We start from the raw sequence: 23,374 nt of genomic DNA, 5'->3' as shown, positions 1-23,374 counted from the left end.
CCGCGGGCCGTAGTTTGAGGACCCCTGGAACAGCACTGTCAAAGAATATATATCTGAAATTAAAAAAAAAAAAAAAAAAAAAAAAAAAAAAAAAAAAACCTAGATTCGGACCCTGCGTCGGATCATACCCGTCTGACCCGGGCAGATGCTTGGCCCACCTGAGCCTCGGTTTCCCCCTCTGTCGGGGGAAGGCGCTGACCAGGTGTCTTTCTAAGCTCTAAAGCTATGATCTGATGAACGATCTTTTAGAGTCCTCCGCGGGTTCTGGATCTCCCCTGGCAGGACTGGGGGAGAAGGGGGGGCTTTCTCTGCACCAGGTAACCCCACACCTGTTCTCTCATACGCTTGGTTGAGGGAAGTGAGAGAGGGGGAGAAAGGAAAGGGAAAAAAAAAAAAAAACTTTACAAACTTTAATTAAACCAAAAGAAAAAAGGCGGGGGAGGCGGGGGGGCTTTTCCAACATCCCTCGCTTCTTTTCAGGGTGCTTTAGAAACTGCACTCCGCGGCTCTAGACCGCGGTCACTTGGGGGCTGACAAGTCTAGCACGACATTTCTGGCTACTTTCTCCACAGCAAAAGAACGTAGGGACTCACGCTGCGGCTCGCTCCTCGCGCAGGCGCAGCTCTGGCGAGACGTCACTCAGAGGGTGAGCCAATTTTTAAAGTTACAGGGGATGACATAGTTTTTTTATTGTTTCCTGTTTTCTTGACTTGGTACAGCCGAGAGTCTGACCAATCAGAAAAGTTTTCGTCACTCATTGCTAGGATGGCCAGCCTGACGGTTCTTTTCCGGTGGCTCAAAATGAGTCTGGCTATGCGGTGAGGGTGGGTTCCCAATGCTGAAAGGGGTGGGAACTTGGAATAATTGAATAGACTATTGACCATTCAGTTAATGGAATGAATTTGATGAGCAGGTCTCTTGTCGAATTGAAATGGAGCAGAAAAGTTCCCGCCTCACGTTATGCATAGCTCCCTCCCCCGTCACGCTTATCGGCTCGCACGAAGGGCGGGCGATCTGGCCAATGGGATGCGAGCACCGGGCGGCGGTGGGCGGCCGGCCGTCGTTGTTAGGAAGGCGTCGTTGTTAGGGAAGCAGCCGCGGAGGAGGAGGAGAAACGGAGATCGAGGCGGGACTTGGAGTCCTAACTACTGACGGTACGGTGAACTCGGGGGCTCCCGGGGTCCCACCGCGATCATGGTCAAGCTGGCGGCCAAATGCATCATGGCAGGTGAGCCTGAGGTCACGGAGTCCCGATGAAGCCGTGGGGGAACTGAGGAACGGAGAGGGTCCCGGGTCCAGAAGTAGAGTCCAGCCTCCTCCGTTTTTACAGAGGAGGAAACTGAGGCACGGAAGGTCCCGGGTCTAGAGCTAGAATCCAGCCCGTCGTTTTTACAGAGGAGGAAACTGAGGCACGGAAGGTCCCAGGTCTAGAGCTAGAATCCAAGCCCGTCTTTTTTTGTAGAGTAGGAAACTCTACACGGAATGTTCCCGAGTCTAGAGCTGGAATCCAGCCTCGATTTTTTTTTACAGAGGAGGAAACTGAGGCACGGAGAGGTCATGGGATCCCGAGGCTGTGGAGCCCCTGTCTCTCATTTTGCAGGAAAAGAAGATGGGGCTGCAGGCAGGGGCGCCATAGCTTCGGTCATTCAGGATAGGACATTTTGGGGATGATATCAAAATCTCACTCTTAGGAGTTCAAATCCCAGCTCTAATTTTTTTTTTTTCTGTGTGGCCTTGAGTCGATCACTTCCTCTTTCTGGGCCTCAGTTTCCCCACTAGTAAAATGAGGTTGACGTCCTCAGCGGTCTTTTGTAACCCCAGATCTCTGAGGACCCCAGCCCCTCCACCCTTGAACTCATTCGCAGCCTCCACTTCCCCTTGTGTAAAAACTCAGACGGAGGGGTCCCTTGAGGTCCCTTCCAGTTCTAGAGCGTTCTGAGTGGCACAGCTGGGGGCTTGAACCCCCATTCTCTGACTTTCTCCACTACACCACAGCAGCCCCTCCTTCCTGGCAGTCTGCAAAATCCCACAGCTGGCTGGGACCTCAGAGGCAGTGCTGCAGCCAGCTCCTGCAGCTCAGTTCAGCATTTATTAAGCACCTATGACATACTGCTGTGTTCTGCCTGGAATTCCCAGTCCTTATTTTTACCTGTCTCTCTTTACCTCTTTACTTGTTTAGTTGTTTAACTATTCAGCTATTTCTGTTTTTATTTATCTGTTTGTCTATTTGCCTGTTTATTTACCTTTTTATTTACGAATCTAAGTTTTTACTTTTATCTATTTATTTGGATTTCTAATTATATTTTTATTATCTGTTTATTTAGGCTTTTATTTATATTGTTATCTATTCAGATTTTTATTTATCTATTTAGGTTTTTACTTATATTTTTATCTCTTTAGGTTTTTGTTTATCTTTTTTTAATCTATTTATGTGCTTACTCATTTGTCTATTTCTTTACCTACGTATTTATTTGTCTGAATTAAGACTGAGTCAGGCCCTAGCATCTGAGAGCTGACCTTCTGCTGTGACAGAGGGGGAAACTGAGGCACTCTGGATTCTGGGAAAAGAAAAGAGGCGGGAGACATGATAGAAGAAGCAGGACTGGTTTGGAGGCAAAGCTAGGGCTCACTTATTTACCAAGTCCCTGTACTCCTCTGAGTTTCAGTTTCCTCCTCTCTAAAATGAGAAATCTGGACTCGATGGTCTGTGGCCGTGGTCCAGGTCTGCCATCCTAAGGCTTCACGCAGGTCGTGAGTGAAAGATCCGGCCTCCAAAGGGTTCTCGGACTCTCAGACTCGAAGAGGAAAGGCAAAGTGTGGGGGGCAGTCATCGGAAGAGGGAGTGAAGGTGTGAACAAGGGGGTCGGGTCAGGAGGTAACCACACAGTTCTGGACATTTCTTCTCTGAAGATACTCAGTGGAAGAGAACTCTGAGGTATGGAGGTAGCCTATTTTATTTCGGGGCAGCTGGAAGAGACAGGTTTTTTTTTTTTATCCTTATTCTTTTGGCTCTTAGGAAAGAGCCTTGATTTGGGGGTGGGTGATGGTCAGGATTCAACTCTTGATTCCAAAGGCATCACTCTTTCCTCCATACCAAGCTTTTTCTCCCCCTAGACCCTCAGGGTGAGGAGGAGCCCGAAAGTCTGGAGTCACTGATAAGAACTAGAAGGCCACCCTATGGAATATGACAGGGTCCTGGGCCTCCACGTCCTGGGAGCCTGGTCTCGGGGGTTCCGTCTCCCTACCCCCCATCGGGGGTCCTCCAGATGGGGCATAACCTCAGACCTGTGAATCTGCTAGACAGGGTCCTCGCCAACATGCCGCCCTCTTGCTGGGTGCACTCTTGCAGCCCGGGCATTTGGCTCCTGCTCATAGAGGAGTTAGGCCTTCGATGACCTCAGTCCCATCAGCCCTCTGGGAACCGAGAGCCTGAGTCCCACCCAGGGATCTTTGCATCTCCTCGCCACCTGGCCTAGTTCTGGGCACAGGGCAGGCCCTGAATCAAAAATGGGCCTCGGGAAGCAAGTCCTTTCCCTTCTAACAAACAGATTCAGCCTCCATTTGTGCGAGGCTCTGGTCACTTACTAAGAGGGAAGCACCGAGAGCCATTTCATACCGGGGAAGGTAACTCTGATAGACCTAAGAAACGGGCCTGGTACACGGGCCTGGGCGACCGGAGGAGGGAGAGAGCCCTTTCCCCAGCTGGGGAGGGACTCGGGAACGGAGGAAGCGCCTGGAGGGGGTGGCCTGGGTGGGAGGGCCGGAGGACCACGATCTCTCTCTCGGGATCTGGGCCCGGATGGTGGGATGGTCCTAGCACCTCCCCCCCAGATTGTGCTGGGCCTGGCACACAGCAAGCGCTTCCTGAGTGATGGTTGTCGTAGGGCACTTACCAGCTTCCAGATGTGTTCCTCGCTATTCGCTGAACTAAGCGCACTAATGGCTCCACTTCACAAGTGAGTAGCCGAGCCCTAGAAAGATCTGGGATTTCCCCAATCACGCTGAAGAGAAGTGTCAGAGCCAGAATTTGTCACCATGCTAATGCTTCTCCTCATTTGAATCTCGGTCTCTCCTGACTCAGTCCGGACCGCTGGGTCTTGCTGGGCCCGGGGGGAGCCGGCCGGAAAGCTCAGGGACCCCACACAAAGGGGCCTGCCCCGTTAGGGGTTAGCCCGCAGCGGGAGCAAGTTCTCCTTATACCGACCCAGGGCCCCCTGGGCTAGAGAGGAGCTCGCCAACATGGCCCGGGCAGGAGGGGGGAGGAGGCCCCGAGGCGCGGGGTCCAGCGCTGCCTCGGTACTCAGTACCCTCCCTCCCGCGCCATCCCGGGCCATCCCGGGCCGTTGCTCAGCCTCCATTCCCTCTGCTGTAAGTCCCTCAGACAATCCACTCTGAATCTGGGATCCTGCCAAAGAGAAGCAGGAGCACTGGGAGGATGCCCAACGGCTGGTTGGACCCCGGGGCTGGGGGGGGGGGTTATGGAAGGAGGGGCAGAGGTGGGAATGGCCGGGATGGGGGAGGAGAAGTCCTAGTGTGGGGGACACTGGAAGGCCTTTGGGGCAGGCAGGAGCGGGGGAGGGGTCCTGGCGAAGGCCGCGGGATCCAGTAACGAGGCGCCGAGGCCCGAACCAGAGCGTGGGCACTGCTGACCAGGCGGGAGACTTTGTGAAGGCGTCTGACAGGATGGGCGCCTAATGAGGCTGTGGGGAGGGGGCAGGGAATCACGAACAGAAATGGGCCCAGAGGCAGAGAAAGGCCATTCACAGGAGGGAAACGCTGGCACTGGTGATTGGGTTCAGAGGTGTTAAAGTGCAAAGGGGAGGCCTGACTTCGAAGCAGGCTGCGGAGGGCAGGGGGGCAGGCTGGCCCAGGGGGAGATCTGAGAGTCAGCTCGAAAGCTGGGCCCGAGGAAGGCTCGGGGAGAGGCCTAAGGGAGGCGGGGACATCCAGCTGGCAGGGAGGCGCAGGGTGGGATCCCGAGCGCTAGCCTGGGGGGCCCTCAGAGGCCATGAAGCTAGAGGCCAGATGGGGCCTGAAGGGCTGAAGCAGCTTGTGCAGCTCATAAAGGCAGGGGAGATTCGAACTCTGGCCCTATGCAAGGAGTGCCGAGTATTGTAAGGAGGCCCAAGAGGATGAGGGTTGAGAAGCGATACTAGGTGAGGAGGAGGTGGTCGGTGATCTGTCGCCAGATCTGGTCACAGGGAGGCGGGGATGACTAGATTTGATCCTCCTCCCTAGGAGGAGGTCCCCGATCCAGCCCATGGGAGCGCTCTCCTGCCTTCCTGTCCCCCGCCACCTTCCTTACCCCACGGTGGCTTCCTTGGCTCTGTAACCCATTCCTCAGCAACCGAATTTATCTTTAAAAGTTTATTTAAGGCTGTGATCCCTATCTTGCCCCAGCCACCAAAACCGCTCATTATGGTAGATTATCGGTCTCTCTTCCCTTTCCGTGTGCAATGATGCCCTTCTCCTGCATCATAACATACGTCAAAACTTGTCTTTAATGAGTCTGGAAGACTAGATTCTTACCGTTGGAGGCACCTTATCGATCTAATCCAGCCTCTGGGCAAAGTAAGGAAATTCCCTCCACAACAAATGTAATAAAAGCTTCTGATCAGAGACCCGGAGTGATAGGGAACTCGCTCCTCCTCCCCCCATCTCTCCCTGGCTCTAGTTATCAGAGCATCTTTCCTTTTGCTAAATGAAAGTCAGCCCCTTCCCCTTTTTTCTGCTCCCGGTGACGCCGTCCAGGACTTAGCCAATAACCCCTCTGCCACGGGAAGAAGGCACATTTCTCCCCCCTCCTTTTCCCATTTCAACATGGGACCCCCCAACGTTCATCCTATCTGGCCCTTCCCCTCACTTTACAGAAGGGGAGTGACCTGCTCAAAGTCTCATGGGGAAAAGAGCAGGGCTGAGATTGAAGTCCAAGCCTTGGAGCTCAGGCCCAGAGCCTTCATCTCCTCTGCCTCACTGCCGCTTCCTGCTGATCCCGTCCTGGTTTGTGCGATCCCTTTCCTCTTCACCCTCCTCCACATGCACTCTAGCTTGCCAGTGCCCCGTCCAAGGGCATCGCCCCTGGACCCAGGACTCAAGAGATGTAATCAGTACAGAGCAAACAGTGGGGCGGCTTTGCCTGCGACCCAGTGAGGAAATCTTGGACCGCCTCAGTGTGGGGGAACCCCAGCATATTTCACTAGAGAAGTCCTTCCATGTTCAATGGATCACAGAGATGGAGATTAATTTCCCCTCCCTCATTTACAAATGAGGAGACTGAGGGCTGGAAAGAAAGGATTTGACCAAGATCACGTACACAGAGTAAAAGTTAGAGGGGCCTCCCTAATTCTCTGGCCCGGACCCTATAGCCAGGTCTTTGGAACATCTCATCAAATCCAAGCCGGAGTAAGAAGCCCTGATTAATGCAATTGTCAGTCTTCACTGTATCCCCATTTCCCTTCCCACGGACCCTCACTGTTAGAAGCTTCACAGTACGTGTCTGTCCGTCGTTCTTGGTTCTGTCCCAGTAGTAATAAGCTCCTTGAGTACACGAGTTGGCCTGACGTCTGACCAATGGCCCTTCCTTTACATGTTGGTTTCTCATGTGGAAGAATATCTTCTTCCCTGCCTCTGAACCATTCATTCTTTGCCTTGGGAAGAATCGGGGGTTGAAGAAGTCACGAAATCTGCCCATCGGGGTCGATTGGAGTCAGCGCCAAACCCACCCATCTGGACTAGCATCTAATCAATTGGAATATCACGAAATGTTTTATTCCATGCCTTGCTGAAATTCAAATATATTTCACTTGAAATCCAAGACTAGTAATCTTGTTAAAAAAGAAAACAAAGATTGGTTTTACTTGATCTTTGTGAACTGATGTTGGTTCTTAGTGATCACCACTTCTTTTCAAAATGCTCACAAACCATCCCTGTTATAACCTGGTCTAAAATTTCATGAGGAAACCACATTCGTTTTTCTGGACTATGATTTAAAGACGGTATGAATGAAGATTCTCTTTTTTTTAAATCAGAAAATTGTCTTCTCCATTCCTACAACGTCTCCTTCTGTCTACAGTAATTCCTCAAAGCGCATTATTGGTGTTTTAATCATTTGCAAGTTTTCTGAGTTATTCTGGGGTATAATTGTACCAGACCTGGTGACTTACCCTTCTTGAAAGGAAGCATAATGCTTTCTCTTCTCATTAATTCTCCTGGATTTCAATTCCCTATTAACTACCTTGGTTCTGTCTTTGTCTCCTTAAAAGAGAAACCCCAGAGAAGATAGGGTTTAAGGAATTTTATGTCTCTGTCACTTGTTGTCAACTTCTCCTGCCCACTGGGTGGGGGATAAGGGCAAGGGGAGGCCTAGTTCTTCTTAATCTTCTTAGTCCACAAAATAGCCCTGTTTTGTTGCCTGGCATTGATTGCGTTCACGTGTTCCTGATGGGCTTTACGGGACACTGTGCTTGCGGGAGATCCTTGCCATTTAAAAAATATCTGTCCTCGGGTGCCAGCTCTCACTTTGCTCTCTTATACGAATCCTGTAAAAAAAATTCGAGTGCATTTAACGAGCTTCCTCTTTAGCGACATCCTCTGCTGCAGACACCTTCCCCTCCTGCCAATTGGAATAAGCCAGCATCGGTGGGAAGTGTCAGTGAATCCCCATCCTCTCGTCCCAACTTTCTTTCCTAGATGCCACTGAAGGATCCTGGGAATCTATTTCATCTCCGAATTTTCTCAAGTAAGCAACGCCGATGTTTAGGCTGGGGTCTAACCCCCACTCTGCCTGCCATTGCTGTCCTGCTCATCTCGAGTTTGAGGGTAGCGGGCTCCTTCCTCTGGATTTCCCATTGTTTTTCTTTCCCCACCTGGCTCTTCCTCATGGATCACAGGAAAGACCCGGAAAGGCAGCGCTCCGTGTCACTCTCCCCACCTTTAACAGGGTCGGTTGGCGCGCTCCGGCCAGTCCGTGACCTTCAGTCACTCACTGAAGCATGGAATCCCCCCTCTGGCCCACCTCATTGCAGCCACCCCAGCTGCTCCGCCCTGGCTCTCGAGCTGCATCTCCCAGTCTTTTCCCTAGCCCTGGCTTAACAGTTGGAGTCTCCCATTGTTCAGCTGCGTTTACACTTGTCTTGTTTCTCCGTGAATATGCTTCTGAGCCATTTTGTGACTCTGGATTGGACTACCTCCGTTCAGTCAGTTCTCTCTGGAAAACATACAATACCTACAATAATTGGACAGTTTATTTGTATATAAATACAAATTTTATCGTAAGTTCAGTGCCTACAATAAAACACGACACCTATGTGATAAATGCATTTGAGAGTTGAAAAACCAAACACTCTTATGAGGTCCATGAGGAAGAGCTTCATCGACTGAGTTCATCAGGGAAGGCTTGGCAGTTACATTGGACATTAAGCGGTAGCTAGAAAGTCAGGAGACAGAGGGAAGAAGGAGCACGTCCACGCAGTGGGATGCACGTGGACTGGAGAGGGGCCAGGGAAGAAGTTCCCAGAGGCTCAGACCAGAAAGTGGCCTAAGATTCTGCCTCCGACTCAAGTTCCCACAGGGACCAATGCTGGGGGAGGGGGGTAGGTAGCGCTTCTGTTCCAGGAAGTGGAGATGAGAGGAAAATTGTCCGATGGTGGGGGAGAGAGGAAAGGAATACTTCCATTGGGCCCCTGCTGCTTCAGGCAGACACCTGTTTTCAAAGAGGCTTTTGTCCGGGAATGAGGGGAGGCCAGAGGATGAATGGGGGTCTCAGAGTAGCCAGGGCAGAGGGACTGTGGAAGGCAGTCTGCATTGTGGGGAGGGAAGGTAAAGAAAGGGCTCCCAGTGCAGCGAGCCAGAAAGATGATTCGGTCGTAGATCAAGGGGCTGAGGAAGCAGGTGGTTTGTCAAGGAGCCAGGTGTTACAGTAGGAATCAATGAACAGGCTCTTAGAGAGGAAAAGATCTGCAAAGTGAGGGCGGCCAGGACATCACAGGAAAGGCCAGCAATGCACGGCGAAGGCGGGGAGGGCAAAGGCAAGCAAAAGCCGGGCCGCGGACCCAGCCCCCTCGGGAGCCGGGGGCCTGAGAGGAATCCAATTTCTGCCAGGCTCGCCGGCATCTCGTCGGCCGCTCCCCGAGTGAACTCGGTGCCGGAGCCCTTTTCATTTTGAGGTACCAATTTATGGTGCTATCAAGTAACAGCGAAAGCTGAGAAAATCAATCTCAGGAGGTGCAAGGTGAGCTTGGCGAAACAAACTGAGCAGCGGCAAGTGGAGCCGGAGAAGCCTCTGTGCGGGGAAACAATCACCGTAATGGACTGGCGAGCAGCGGGCCTGGAGGGATCACTGAGAATGGGCTTCGGGGCAGTGCGCCTCCCGGGCATCCCCTTGCTTCCCCCAACAGTGCAGCCCAGGCTTATTAAGACTTCCCGCCCCTCTCCCCTGGCCAGATTTCATTTCTAGGATCATTGGAGGTTAAAAAACCACTTCCCTAGTACAGCCCTGCAAAGGCGCTGGGGAAACTGAGTCCTGGAGCCACTGTGGGACTTGTGTTAGCTCGTACAGGGAGTGAACGGCAGAGCGGGAGCTTCAGCCAGCTTCTCCGTCAGTCAATTTGGTATCTGTGCTACAGCCAGACTGGGTCACCTAGGCCCCCAGGGTCAATGGACTACCCAGTCCTCGCCCTGGCCCGGCGTGACCTTCCCTCACGGGAGCCAGAGGGTCTCTGTGGGGAGGGGGCTTCTCGTCAGGCCTGCCAGCAGGTCGGTGTACAAAGCGACTGCCCTCCGCGAGCTTCCCTCCCCTGCGTCCCCGTCTGCAGCTTGTTGTACTTGGGGCTGCCATGTTGTTCTGGAATGGCGCCATCAAAAAAGCTGTTGAGACAGTCTGCAAAGTAGGGAACCAAGATGGAGAGAGACCCTCCCCCAACTAGGAGCCGCCTGGCACACAGTAGGAGCTTCGTAAGTGCAAATTTGTGCACATTGAATGTCCTGGTGAACAAGGAGCTTTTTCTCTTTAGTAAATGACATTGCAGCATCTTTTTCCTGAAGCCGCTGGGAGGGTTAGTTCCCGGGCTGAAGGGTCCCAGTCTGACCAGGCCTGACAGGTTCTCTTCTGCTCCTCTGCCTCCCTAGGTGACGCCACAGTGGGGAAGAGCTCCCTGGCGCAGATGTTCCGGAGCGACGGGGCTCATTTCCAGAAGAACTACACCTTGGTGAGTGTCCAGAGGCAGAGAGCCGTGGCTGACTAAACGTGAGCTGAAGAAAGGGGCGGAAATCCTTGGGGAAACCTGCAGTCAGGCCGTGCAGTCTGCATTTAGTATGTGCCCACTGTATGCCTGGTCCTGTGGATACTGAGCTTAAAGCAGCCTAGCCCTGTCCTCCGGGAGCTGGCGGTCTCTCGGGGGAATAAGAGATAGCCACAAGTAACTAATAAAAATTGGGAAATTAAGTATCGAGAAGGGCCAGTTACTGGTCACTTGTAGGAATGACGTAAGAATAGACACAAAAGCAAGAGAGACCCACGTGTAGTGGGCCAGTCCGCCTGGAGCCAAGGAAAGAACGGAGGCCGGACAACTGGGAGGAAGGATAGTCAGGGGTGAGACTCTGGAGGCCAGGCCCAAGGAGTGAGGGGTTCATCCGGGGCAGTGGGGAGCCGCCAGAGGCTTACGGGCAGGGCAGGACGTGGTCACAACAGGATGTGAGGGACATCATGTTGGGCCCAAGCACAGGCAGGATTTGGGGAGAAGAGAATCCTTGTGGATGACTTGGAAATTTCTGGCCTGGATGGCTGGCGAATATAGTGGGGTCTCCAACAGGATAGCCAAGCTGGAGAAGGGAGAGTGCAAGGGGGGGGGTGAGAGAAAATGAGAGAGAAGCAGGGAAAGGGAAGGGAGGTAGAGAGGGGAGAGAAAGACAGAAAAGGAAGGAGGGAGAGGGGGGAGGGATGGAGGGGAGGAGGAAGAGAGAGGGAAGGAGGGAGAGAGAAAGGGAGGGAAGAAGAGGGCAGGGAGATAGGGAGAAGAGAATGAGAGGGAAGGTATAGAGAGCTGGAAAGAGAGAAACACAAAGACAGAGGGAGAAGTGGGGAAGGAGAGGGAAAGAGAGTGAGAGACAGAGACAAAAAGAGAACAGGACAATGAGGACCGAGGTCACGGGTGAGGGGGAGGCTTGAGGCTGGCAGTGCTCCCCGTCCGTTCGGTGACTGAGCGAGGTCAGGACTGCCCGTAATAGATCTCACTGGCCCCCCCAGCCCTGGGAGGAGGGTTGGTTACCCCCATTTCACAGAGCGGGCCCTCGGGACCCACAGTGTCTGCGGCCAGGCGTCCCTGCGCTGGCCCGCTGCCCGGCCCAGCTGCTTTCATCTGAGGCATGTGGGAGATGCCCCACAACCTCCTAGATGAGCTCCTTGTAGCAGCAGCAGCAGCCATAACAGTGAGCACTTGTGCGGCCCTGCCTGGTTTTCAGAGGAACAGCCCTGGGGGGTGGGGGCACCTCTTACCCCAGCCCCATTTCACAGATGAGGAAGGAGAGCCCAGAGGGGTCACTTCTCACGTTGCACTGGGGGTGCAAAGATCCCTCGGCTTCTCACCCCTGTGCTCGTTCTCTTGCCGCCCCTTCATGTTACTTGTGCTCCTTCCAAACTAAAAGCCTGGGAGAAGCTAAACGGGCAGAAGGAGGAGATGGGCGGGGGAGAGGCTGAGGCCCTGGGGGCGGGAGCGCCCGTTCTCCTTCCACGGTGCGCGCCGCTGTTGGTCCCCGGGATCACGGTGGTGACGGTTCTCTTGGCGGGCAGAGGGCCTCCGGGACTCCCGCCTCCCAGAACAGCCTGGGGAAGGCCTGTCTGAATCCCCCGCTGCGGGAGCACGGGGTGCCCGAGTCTGGGGGAAGCGCCCCCTTCATTTGTCCGTTCATCAGGCCGCGGCCTCTCCTCCGCCCCAGACATCGGGCCTGAGCCGGCCGGGGGCCCCCTCTGCGCCCCCACGCCGCCTGCCCTGCTAATCCCCGGCTTTCCTTGGCAGACCACGGGCGTGGACTTGCTGGTGAAGCAGCTGACGGTTCCTGACACGAACGACAGCGTGGTGAGTCCCGCCGGCGCCCGCCGCTCAGACCCAGGCCCGGCAGGCCGTGGGGCTGGGTGGGTGCCCGGCCTCCCCGTTCTGGGCCTGGGAATGTGCCAGCCTTTGCCAGCCAGACCCTGAAACTGGTTTTAGGGCCCCACGTCAGAGCCGGGGTGCGGCCTCCTGACCGCCAGTCTCCACCTCCGGAGAGTCGCATTGGGAAAATCCCACCTCGTCAGCCAGCACCCAGGCCCCGGGGGCAGGGGGTCCGGCCTGCCCTCTGTGTAACTCCCCGACGCCAGGTGTGAGCCCGGGTAAATCAGTCACTGCAGATGTAAATCCCGCACACGTCCAGCTTCCTGATCAGGGGCCTCAGCGCCCCCAGAGCTGCCCGGCCTCTGACGTTTCCAGCCTCCCGGGGTCACGGCCCATCGTGCCTTTGGGAAGAACTGGGACTCCTTGGGAACAAGGGCACGGGGACCATTAACTAAGACCTTTGTGGGCCTGGTTAACAGTGGTGCACACATTTGCCCACCAGGCCTTCCTGGGCTTAGATCCCCCCGGCCCATGCCCCTCTGCCCTGCATCCCCTTGCCAGGCTGCCCCCGGTCCCCGCAGCCCCGCCCGCCTGCCGTGCCGAGACCCCCTGGAACAGGGCGGGAGAGGGGGGGACTGGTCAGTCTTTCACAGAGGAGGCGCAGCCTGGAGTCAGCGGCCCGGCCTTGCACCCGCTTCTCCTGCCCGAGATGTCACCTGGGGACAGCCAAGCTCCCTCCTCTGCGGAAGGGGCGGTTGGGCGTCCGGCTGGTGAACCTCCTCACCCCACAGCCTAAAATAAAAACCCGGAAGGGAAACCGATGCCACTGAGCCGCCGTTCCCCAGCAATGCCAGGTTAGGGGCCACGGCCCTCCTCCGCTAAGGCTGCCTCCCCGATGCCCCGTGGGTGTGTGGGCGGGAAGCGTGGGTGAGCTACGCCACTGACCCAGACCTGTGCTGGAGGCGGGCCGGGAGAGGCCGGGAGAGGCCGCCGGCAAGGGCCCCCACGCCCGCCCTGCGCCAGGCCCCTGCTCACCCCCTCCCCGTTCTTTTGTCTGACCTCGCACACCCGGACCCGGGGCAGCAGGTGCTCCCCAACCTCCCGGGGGAGCCGAGAGACACCTTTGTTTCTGTTTCTAGGAGCTCTTCATCTTCGATTCTGCCGGCAAAGAGCTGTTTTCCGAAATGCTGGACAAGCTGGTAAGTGGCCGGGACCCCCGTTTCCATCACCGTGAATGCGTGCGCCCGATGAGTGTCCAGAAGGGTTTAGCGGGCTGCCCAAGAGAAGGCCCGCATGGGGTCCCGCGGCCTAGTGGCCCGGCCGGAGGGATCGTGGTCCCCAGCAGCGGGGGCCGCATGAGGCCGGATCCCTGCGCCCTGGGTGGGACAGCTCCGCCCCGCCAGCTCCCTCTCTCAGCAGTAAATAATCAGCATTGGTTAAGCACCTACAGTGTGCGGGGACTGAGCGGAGAGCTGGGGTTCTAAAGGAGGCAAAAGACAGACTCTGCCCCTGAAAAGCTCCCACTCACCGGGGAGACCAGCAGCAAACCGCCCTGCACAAACGAGCTCTTCCATGGGAAGTCCCTAGCAGGGGGGGCCCCTTTGGAGGGGCTTCCTGCAGAAGGTGGGACTTCAGTGGGAGGCTGAGAGGAGGAGGGATCCTTGCCTCGGACATCCTGGGGTGCTCCCCTCTCAGAGTGCGGCTCCCGCAGGAACACTCCCCCTGGAGGCAGAGGTGTCTGAGCTCCCCAACAGGGCCCGAGTGCTCCCCGAGTGCTCCCCGCTGCTGCGTCTCCAGCACTTGGGACAGACGGAGCCTCTCGTTTAGGCCCCTGGAGATAAACGGTGGCTAGTCCAGCTTGTGGTGCCCGGGCCTGGTCCTGCCTCAGGCTGGGCACGCTGCCTGGCCAGGCCTCCCCCCGGGCCAGCTCCACTCCCCAGACATGACCCCTGGCGCCGGCGGCGGGTGCCTTGTGGTCCGGGGCTGACAGCGGCCCTCGTTCCCGGAGCTGCCTCCAGGTGCCCCAGGGCCCTGACAGCGGGAGCCGGCGTTGGGAGTCGAGCTTCAGGGGCAAGAACCGGGCCCGGGATCGGGAGGATCTGGGGCCTCCCCCTGCCGGCGCAGCTCAGCAGCCAGGCCCTAGTCCTGGCCCCTCCCGTCCACGCCGCGCCTCCCACAGCGCAGATCTGTCGGCACCGTGCCTTGGGCCCGTGGGCACCTTCATGCTCATTTGGGAGGATGCTCCTGCCCCTGGGCCGGGCTCTCTGGACCCTGGTCCACATGTGGTCCAGCTCAGGGCGGGCGTGGGGTCAGTCCCTGCAGCAGGAGGCCCACGGGCCTGGGCTCTGCCCTGTTCAGACTGGGGCCGACCACGGGGTCCGGCTGCCTTTAGTCCTTCTGCCCTGGCTCTCAGCTCCTTCCCGGAGGGCTTTCAGTGGGTCTGGGTGCCCAGGAGGCAGCTTCCTGCTGCTGACCACGCCTTTGTCCAGTAGAGACGAGCGCCGCCCACTTTGCTGCTGCCCCGGGCCGAGCCCGGCTTTACCGAGAGCCTGATGCCTCTTCCCGCCTTTGCTTCCTTCCTAGTGGGAACATCCCAACCTCTTGTGCCTTGTCTTTGACGTGACCAACGAGCAGTCCTTCACTAACTGCGCCAAGTGGCTGGAGAAGGTGCGGGTGCAGCTGCAGGGCTCCACTCTGCCAGGTAGGGAGGGGCAGGCGCAGGGGGAGGGGCAGAGGCCTTGGGACGTGGCCGCCGAGCAGGGAACAGGGTCTGGGGGTGTTCCCGGAGGCCGCCGCTGCCCCAGTGAGCGTCCACTCTGAGCCCGCCCCTGGTCGAGGCACCAGAAACAAGCCCGCTCCCCCGGAGCTTTCCTTCTCCTCGGAGGCAGCAAGTCCCCGGCTGGGTAAAAGGAGCCTGGGGCACTCTGGGGGGTCCCAGCAGGGTTAGGGTTAGGCCTCCGGTCCAAGGGCCAGGGCTTCTAAAACTTCCTTTTTGCCCAAGAAATTGTTCCTTGACCCTCGGCCTGTATAAAAAAGGCCTACAAGTCAAGCATTCACTGATAACAAAGCATGATTTCGGGACCCCTACACTCAGCCACGAGACCCCATAGCGGACCCTCACCCGCACGCTTAAGACGCTTGGGCCAAAAGAGCCACAGAGTTTGTCTCTAGACAAACGCCAAAAACCAAGAGCGCAGGATAAAAGCGACACGTGCAGTCTCTGGCCCCTTGGGCCACAGAAAGAACCTGTGGGGTTTCGCCTTTTTGCACACCCCGCCTTGTATAAAGGCAGCCTTGCTCAGAAGATAAAGGACTAGCACCTTCTGATTGCCTGCTTCACAGTCCCCATTTTAGAGATGGGAAAACGGAGGCTTGGGGCAGGGAGGGAAGTTATCCGAGGCCGCAGAGCTAGGAAGTGGCCAGCTGGGAGTCCCTGAGCCCTGACCTCCCGTCCTCCTCGCCTGCGATCACCTCACGCCCTGGGAAGTTTTCCTTTCCGCCCCTTGAGCCGCACTGCTCGGCCTCCTTCTCTGAGCGCTTCCGTCCCTCTCCTGCACAGGCGTGTTAGTGGGGAATAAGACCGACCTGGCCGGCAGGCGCGTGGTGGAGGCAAGTCGGGCCCAGGAATGGGCCGGGACCCACGGCCTGGAGTATTTCGAGACGTCTGTGGTGAGTATCTGGGAGCTGCTCGGCAGCGGGTGCTGGTCGGGGAGCCCAGTGTCGGCGGGGTGACCCCTAGGGACCCCCTGGAGCAGGGAGGCTGAACCTTCAGGGCCTCCAGAGGCCTCCCAACTGAGGGGTGCTCTTCCCAGGCCCCAGCCAGCACCTGCCTCCCCTGGGGCTGCCCCCTGGAGTGCGCTGGCGCAGCGGGAGGGAGCTAAGGGCCCCTCCCCTCTTACTGCTCCTGCTCCCTTCGGTCACAGCCCCACGTGGGCAGCCCTTGCTGGGTGATGGCCGCTCAGCGTCAGGTCCTCATGCCCCCCCCGGCAGAGAGAAGGTGGCGGGGGCACCGAGCCCCCACGGCGGGCGCCTTCTCACTGCACTGGGGACTCGGGGACTCGGGCACGGTGCCCCCGGAGCCTACTGCGCTGGCAGCTTGTACGAGCGTGGTGGAAACCTAGCTCTTCTCAGCCACCATTGTACAGAGGAGGAAACAGACTCCGAGAGTCGAAATCCTTCAGTCGGCCAAGATGGAGAAGCCCCTCGGGATGCATGGGGAGTAAAAAGGAGCCATCCCCAGGTGCTCAGGAACATGCAGAGAGTCTAGGCTAGCCCAGGTTGTCCGGCAGAGGCAAGGAACCAATCAGAGACGCCCTCCAGCCAGCGTCGGAGGCCCTGCCCACCCCTCCGGGGGGCGCCCAGTGTCGGGCTGGCTTGGGGGAGACATGGGTCCAGATGCTGCTTCTGACTCCTCCCCCTGCAGTGACCAGTCCTGGGGAAGAGGGGACTGAGAAAGCTCGGCACGGGCCCCTCCGAGGGTGTGGGAGAGGGAGTCCCCGTGATAAGCAGTGTGCGGTTCCCCCCACGGCTGGCCCAGCGACAATGACCCATTCCCACCCTCACCGCCCGTTCCTGGAGTCCGAGTGAGAAGTGAGAGGTCAGAGCACTGGATTTGGGGTGCACAAGTCCTGGCACCCCGAGACCCCCATGTGGCCCAGAAACTCAGTTTCCTCGTCTGTAAAATGGCAAGGCCGCGGCTTCTCAGGTCTCTGGAGGCTCTAGATCCAGGCTCTGGGAAGGCGTGGGGTTCTTCAGTTGTAGGAGGACACTGGACTTTTCGGCACCAGCACGAGTCCCCCCCTTCCTGGGGCTCCCATAGGCCCTGGGGCCCTGGCTGACCTCAGGCAGTTGTGAGAGGGAGGGGGCACATTCCTCTGGTCCCCCCCACATTGGTGAGGTCAGAAGCAGCCCCGGCAGCTTGTCCGGAAAGCCGAAGCCACAGAAAGCAGCCCGAGAGTAGTGGGGGCCGGGCTGAGTCCAGAAGCCAAACCCGCTCTCTGTCAGGCCGCCTGTTAGCTCCTCCTGAAGTGAAAAACTGGCCATAGACACTGAGACCCAGAGGGGAAGCAGGACTTGGGGGGGGGGCCCACTAGAATGTGTGAGATCATTACATTAATGCTGGAGGAGACCTGGGGGGCTGCACATAGTAACAGCACCAGGATTTGGATTCGAGTCTTGATTTCCTGTCCAAGACTTTCTTGCAGACCTTGGCCGACCCTTTGGTGGGATGTGAAGGGACTTCTTGTAAAGACTCTTTCTTCTTCATTTTCTTTCCTCCCCTCCTCCCCCCGCCCCATTTTGTGACTTTTAAAGCAAGCTCTGCTCCTGGAGTATGGGGAGGAGGGAGGGGACGCCGTCCCAAGCTTCTCGTGTAGCCCTGAGCCTGACTTTGAGCACAGGCCCCCTTATGTTTGGTGGCTTGCCCACAGCAGGGAGGGGGTATCCCTGGCTTCCAGGCCGGGCAGTTTGACTCTTGGGCCCGAGACTGGCCCACTGACCTGCTCTGCTACTGCTTTCCTGAGCCAGGACCGAGGGTCTCAGGTGCTGATCCGCTGTGATAAGACCCTCCCACTTTCCCCAACACTGTCCGAGCCAGGCTGAGCTGGGCTGAGCACCCCTTTCATCCCAATGAAACTGACCTTCCTTAAAGTTCTTCCAATCTATCGTGAGCTGGAAAATTGTTCAATCTGTCTCTGAAAGTTCTCACATTTCAGACCCTGTTCAAAGGGTTGGTTTCATGTGGTTCTCGAGGGAAACTGGGAAAGCTCAAGCAGTTTCCTGACTTCTCTTCCTCCCTTCTTTTTCATTTCTTGTTCTCTCCTTTCCTCCCCCTCCTCTTTCTTCTCTTCTCCTCTCTTCTTCCTTCCTCTTCTCCAAGAGTCTGAAACCTAATAAAACCTTGGGAGGCGAGCGCTTTCCAAACAGACGGGCTCAGTCTCTGGCACAGAAGCTTCCTCACCCCCTTCCCACCCCAGGACACTTTCCATTCTGTTTCTTTAATGTTCTAGACCAGAGCTTCTTAAACTTTTCCCACTCAGGTCCATTTTTCACCTGAGAAATGTTTATGTAATCCCTGGTATATAAGTGTATAAATCAGGTATACAAATCAAACATTTACTGATAATAAATCATAATTTCACAACCCTCCCATTCACTTATGCAACCGGAACCACAATTTAAGAAGCTTTGCTCTAGGGCATCTACTTTGGGTTTTAGTCAAAGGAGACTTGCAAGTTTTAGACCAAATCAAAGGAGCCATTTATTTGCAGGAAAGATAATAAATCTAGATAGTTTATCACCCAAAGAGCTTGTAAACTTCAAAATGCAAATGGATTCAAGAAAGAAGTTAAGTTTATAGACAAAGAATTCAAATCTTTCTTGTTGAAGGGAAGTTGGAAGTATTTAAGGGGAGCTGCGTTTGGAGGTTCACTGTCACAGGCTCCCACAAAGCACCAGACACACCTCTGAGCTCCGGGATACACTATCTGGCTCCCCTGCCATCCCGGGCTCACAGGATGGGAGAGTCAGAAGGTGCCCCAGCAGCTGCTTTATCTCATCCAGTCTCAGCCCCAGCCTCATGCAAATGTCCCATCTGCCTCCTGGGCACCGCGTGTTGGCAGAGACGCTGCTTCAGGGTCTCCAAGGGTGGAAGGGATGTTCCCCCCTGCATGAAGCCCCATAATAACATAATTATTCACCTTCCAGAGGGTTCTTTGCTGTACTGGAGAATTCACCCTAGAAAGCCTCTAAATAGAAATCCTCTTCCTCCTCCTCCATATGGAAAACATGATTCAGTTTACACGTGTTTCACGAACATTCTGTTCATGGGCTGTATCACTCATGTTCACATCCATTCCCTGAACAAGCATCTGTAAAGCGGCTTCTGTGCCAGAGACTGAGACCGTCTGTTTGGAAGGCGCTCGCCTCCCAAGGTTTTGTTAGGTTTCAGACTCTTGGAGAAGAGGAAGGAAGAAGGGAGGAGAAGAGAAGAAGAGGAGGGGAAGGAAAGGAGAGCACAAGAAATGAAAAAGAAGGGAGGAAGGAAGAAAAGGGGAGGAGAGGAACAAGAAGGGGGAAGAGAGGAGAAAAGGAGAGAGGGGACGGAGAGAACAGAAGGAAGGAGAGGGAGAGGAAAGGAATAGGAGAAATTAGGGAAGGAGAGAAGAGGAAGAAGAGAGGGGGGAGGAAGGATTTATTAAGCACTGACAGTGTACCAGGCAGCATTCTTAGGGCTGAAAATGTAAACAGAAAAGCGAACATCTCTGCCATTGAGGAACTTATGCTCTTAAAAAGATAAGAAAACATAGGTTGGGGCCTTGGGGGGAAGGTGCTTGAACTTCCTGTCCAGAAGCATCTATGGGGTCTCTGGTTGCTGGCCTAGTGCAAGATGGGGGTGGTCCAATGCAGATAACAGATCCCTCTTGTGGTCATTTATCCCTTACGATAGCTAAGTACAAGGAGGGGGGTCCGGAGCCCATTGGAATCACCGCCCCCAGGCCCAGGGTCCCACTTTCTGGAGGAAAAGCAGGGTACAGGAGGACAGAGGGCAGTGCTGAGCTGGGACACGTCCGGGGTGGGCTGGGATGACCGACATCTGGGGTCACACACCACACTTGTAACCGGTTCCCTGATTTGCTGAGTAATCACTTGTGCCTCCATCCTAACGTTATCATTTCCCATCTGTCCAGCGGTAGACAAGCCTCTGTGATTTTGGCAATAATGCGAGTGGGCAGAGAAACTAGGCAGAGCAATCCGTTCTCCGTGGCTTCCTTCAAACACCGCATTAGCACAACCGTGACTTCGGCTAATAGGGAATTTATTGCCTGTGTCCTACAAGTTCCCTTGCTAGCGGTTTCCCCTCATGCTTCTGTTAGGTTCCTCTGCCTAGCTTCTCTCTTCCTGAATTCTGGTTCTAGACCAGAGCTGGAGCTCAGCCTCTATTTTGTGTGACCTTGGACAAATCGTTCAGCTTGAGTTTATTTATTTATTTGAGCTCCCATCTATAAAGTGAAAGAGCACGCAGTGCTTTCTAAGGGCTCTCCCGGGTCAGAGGCACCTAGATGTGGACACAGAGCCCTGGGCCTGGAATCAGGAAAACCTGAGCTGAAATCCAGCTTTGGCTATTTACAAGCACTCACACAGTACCTGGCACACAGTGGGTATTATATAAATGCTTATTTTCTTCCTCCTCCTCCTCCCTGTTCCAACTCTAGGCATCGTGGGCTCTAAATTACCCATTTGGGGCTGTGAGTTTTGGGGGATTTTTTTTAAATCTCTGAGGAAAGACACGGGAACTTGGAGTTGCTGGGAAAGAGGATTAGAGCAAAAGGGATTTTGGATCATCTGGCCCGACCCTATTCTGATACAGATGACGACCCTGGGGTTTGGAGCCCAAATCCAGGGTCCTTCCTTCCGCCTAACATGCAGTGATCCTTACATTACCCATTTCACTGGACACGGCCTGTCCCTTCCCCAAAGGCGCGGAGGGCAGCCCTTGGTCTCTCGGGGACTGCGTGAGTGGCTTGGTAGGTGGTGGATCTGACCGACTTCTTCCCCTTCTTTCTGCAGAAGGAGATGGAAAACTTTGAAGCCCCTTTTCGCTGTTTGGCCAAGTTGTTCCACCAGCTGTATCGGGAGAGGCTGGAGCTCTTCCACTCGCTGGTGTGAGGAGCGTCTCTGAGAGAAGACCCGAGATTTGCTGTGTGCACAGTGATTGAGCCACAAAGAAATACCCCTGGGAAAATAAATATCGAAGCAGTGCTTCCTTGCCATCAAGGCTTGTGAAACCCTGTTGCTTCCTAGTTCTCCTCTCTGGAAGGCTGGAGCGATTTTGCCTCATGACATTCTGTAAGGAGGATCGTTCCCATTTCACAGATGGGCCTCGGTGGCTCTGGTCTAAGCCGTGCTTGCTCCCAGATTATCCGTCCCCTGGCAGCCACACAATCTCAGAGCTAGACGGGACCCTCATTTCCAGTGACAAACGTGACACTCAGAAATGGGTGGCTTGCCCAAAGTCACGCACCCAGCCAGGGGCAGGGCAGGACTCCCAGAGCACAGATTGCTCCGCGGGCCAGGGAGGCTCAGGCCACCCAAGTCCTGTCCCCTGTGTGAAAGAGCCGAGAATCTGGTCACTGTGAGACAGACATGGGGAGGGCCTGGACATGAGGGGGAGGGGGCTTCCCGGAGGAGGTGTCCTTAGCTCCAGCCCCCTGGTTGTGGTCGGAGGCTGGCCCGAGGGCCAGGAGCAGCCCACCCCCTCTCCCGGAGCCTGTCCTTGGTGCTGATTTCCTGGAGCCTTGTCAGGCAGCTGGCACAGCACCTTCCATGGGCCCGCCATGATATTACTGAAGGTCCCAGTCCGTGTCCCTTATCCACTGCTCTCCGTGGGTTCTCTCCCCTCCCACAGGCTGGGGCCATGTGAATCTTCTAAAGCCCCGTATGGATCAAGTCCTTCCTTCATTCGGGGGCTCAGTGTGGTAGGATGGATTGGGGTTCCAGAAGGAGAGGGAGGACGTGGGCTAGAACCCCAGCCTGCCTCTATCACCTGTGATTTCTCCATAAAATAAGGTGGTTGGGCTCGGTGCCCCCCCTTCCCCCTGGGTCTCTTACAGCCATAGCTTAGGGATCCCTCAGGAAGCAGCCTAGGACAGTCACATCACTACCTTTGGAAGTCATCATGTGTCCCAAGGATGCCCCACTGCCTCCTGGGATACTCGGTCCTATCCATGCTGCGTTCTTCCTGTTCCCCACGTTGCCACCTCGTCCTCTTTAGATTTGATGACAGGGACCGAATCTTCCCCTTCTTTTTCCCTTTCCCTGCCTCCTGGCCCTTCCAGGAACCCGGAGCCAGGGAATCCTACTTGCTGACCCTATTTCTGGTAGAGTGAAAAGTTTTAGGCTGGGGGCCGGCAGACCTGGATTCAAACCCAGGCTCTTTGGGATTTACTTTGCTCACCTCTCCTGTCATCTTGTCCGCTCTGAAAGCCCTTCAAACCTTTGGATTCTGTGACTGCAGATCTCTGGGGCCTGCTGGGAAATGAGGGCATCAGACCGGATGATGAGCAAAGCCCCTTCCCACACTAGCATCCCACGGAGGGAGGCAGAAGTGGGCGGTGTGCAGAGTCGGCGCCAGAGCTGCGTTTGAGCCCCTGCTCCAACCGTAGCTGTGGGACCCCGGGCACCGTGCTTGACTTCTCGGTCTCTCGGTCTGGATTAATTACAGTGAAAAAAAGCACTCGGCGTGCTGTCAGTCAAGCATCATGCTTCCATTGGGCATTTATGCCAGACAGATCAGGAGAAGTCACTGTCTAGGTGGGACAGAGTAGACCCCAGGATGCAGAGCTACAAAGGACCTGAGACTTCCATTTAGCAGATGAGGAAACGGGCCACTCAGGGAGCACCATTTAGTATCCTTCCCCCTATCCCATTTCCTCATCTATACAGTGTCCCAGTTTTTCCCTCCGACAATAGGGGGAGTAATAGCCCCTGCCTCCTGGTAGAGAAGAGGTTGTGTTTGCCAAAGAGTCTGTAAACCATGAAGCACTTCACAGGATATCCCAGAAGTCTTTCTGCTTTCAATTTGTGCTTTCTGTTAAAACTGTACAAAGACCTTTGGGATCCTCTATATAAATGTATATTCTCCTCCTCCTCATTATTAGCATGGCAGCCTCGTTTCCTGTCACTGTCCTTGCTTAGCATCCTTGCTGAGGGGGAAACGACACAGGGTTCAGAGCTACTCACATCTTGTGAGTGGGTCTGTGACGTCAGCTCCTCCCCCAGCTAACAAGAGAACAAGAAGAGTGAGTCTCGGCACAGCCTTACCTTCCCCGGGAGCCCCGACGGCCCGAGAAGCGCTCCCCGCCAGCAGGAGAGAAGCCCCGTTCCTTGGCCGCTAGCATCGCCCTGTAGTTTTCCATGGCTCCTAATGCACCCAGTGAGTGGGAGCTGTGGGGGCATGCAACAACCTGCCCCACCTGCTAGGAATAAAAGCCATTTATTTTGAGTGTCGAAATGGTGTGGGTTTGGAAGGTTGTGTTTTTGGCAAATGGGAACTTGGAGGGCCCACTTGCATGGGCTGTGAGGTTTTAACTCCGCTGGCTGCTCTTAAGGGCCAATTGCAGCTGAGACGGGTATTGAGTAGATTGCCAGCCCAGGCCTGTTAGGACTCCTGGCAGGAACAGTTGTTTGGAATCAGCCACTCATGTAGATAAAAGCCCTTCCTCCTTTAATGGGGGTTCCCTCTCCATCCAGATCCATCTACGGTTTTGCCAGGGAGATTGGAAAACATT

General features: G+C 55.5%; 1 protein-coding gene across 1 annotated transcript; it reads left to right on the top strand.

The window, feature by feature from the left end:
* Nucleotides 1-1,085: 1,085 nt before the first annotated feature.
* IFT27 (intraflagellar transport 27) lies at nt 1,086-20,861 on the top strand. Its single transcript, XM_051961729.1, has 7 exons — nt 1,086-1,228; nt 10,126-10,205; nt 12,012-12,071; nt 13,226-13,285; nt 14,670-14,787; nt 15,646-15,755; nt 20,655-20,861. Exons 1-7 carry the CDS (start codon nt 1,195-1,197, stop codon nt 20,751-20,753), a joined length of 561 nt encoding a protein of 186 aa, XP_051817689.1. The 5' UTR covers nt 1,086-1,194; the 3' UTR covers nt 20,754-20,861.
* Nucleotides 20,862-23,374: the final 2,513 nt, after the last annotated feature.

The sequence above is a fragment of the Antechinus flavipes genome, chromosome 5, assembly GCF_016432865.1.
Source record: "Antechinus flavipes isolate AdamAnt ecotype Samford, QLD, Australia chromosome 5, AdamAnt_v2, whole genome shotgun sequence".
NCBI lineage: Eukaryota > Metazoa > Chordata > Mammalia > Dasyuromorphia > Dasyuridae > Antechinus > Antechinus flavipes.
The sequence above is the reverse complement of the archived record's forward strand: the minus strand, read 5'-3'. Positions and strand labels throughout refer to the sequence as shown.

What these genes read in the sequence shown, in the direction of transcription:
- IFT27 (XM_051961729.1), top strand. Translation starts at nt 1,195, where the DNA reads ATGGTCAAGCTGGCGGCCAAATGCATCATGGCAG. An exon ending in GGCCAAATGCATCATGGCAG is followed by an intron (nt 1,229 to 10,125) that starts GTGAGCCTGAGG and finishes CTGCCTCCCTAG; the next exon opens with GTGACGCCACAGTGGGGAAG. An exon ending in GCAGGGCTCCACTCTGCCAG is followed by an intron (nt 14,788 to 15,645) that starts GTAGGGAGGGGC and finishes TCTCCTGCACAG; the next exon opens with GCGTGTTAGTGGGGAATAAG.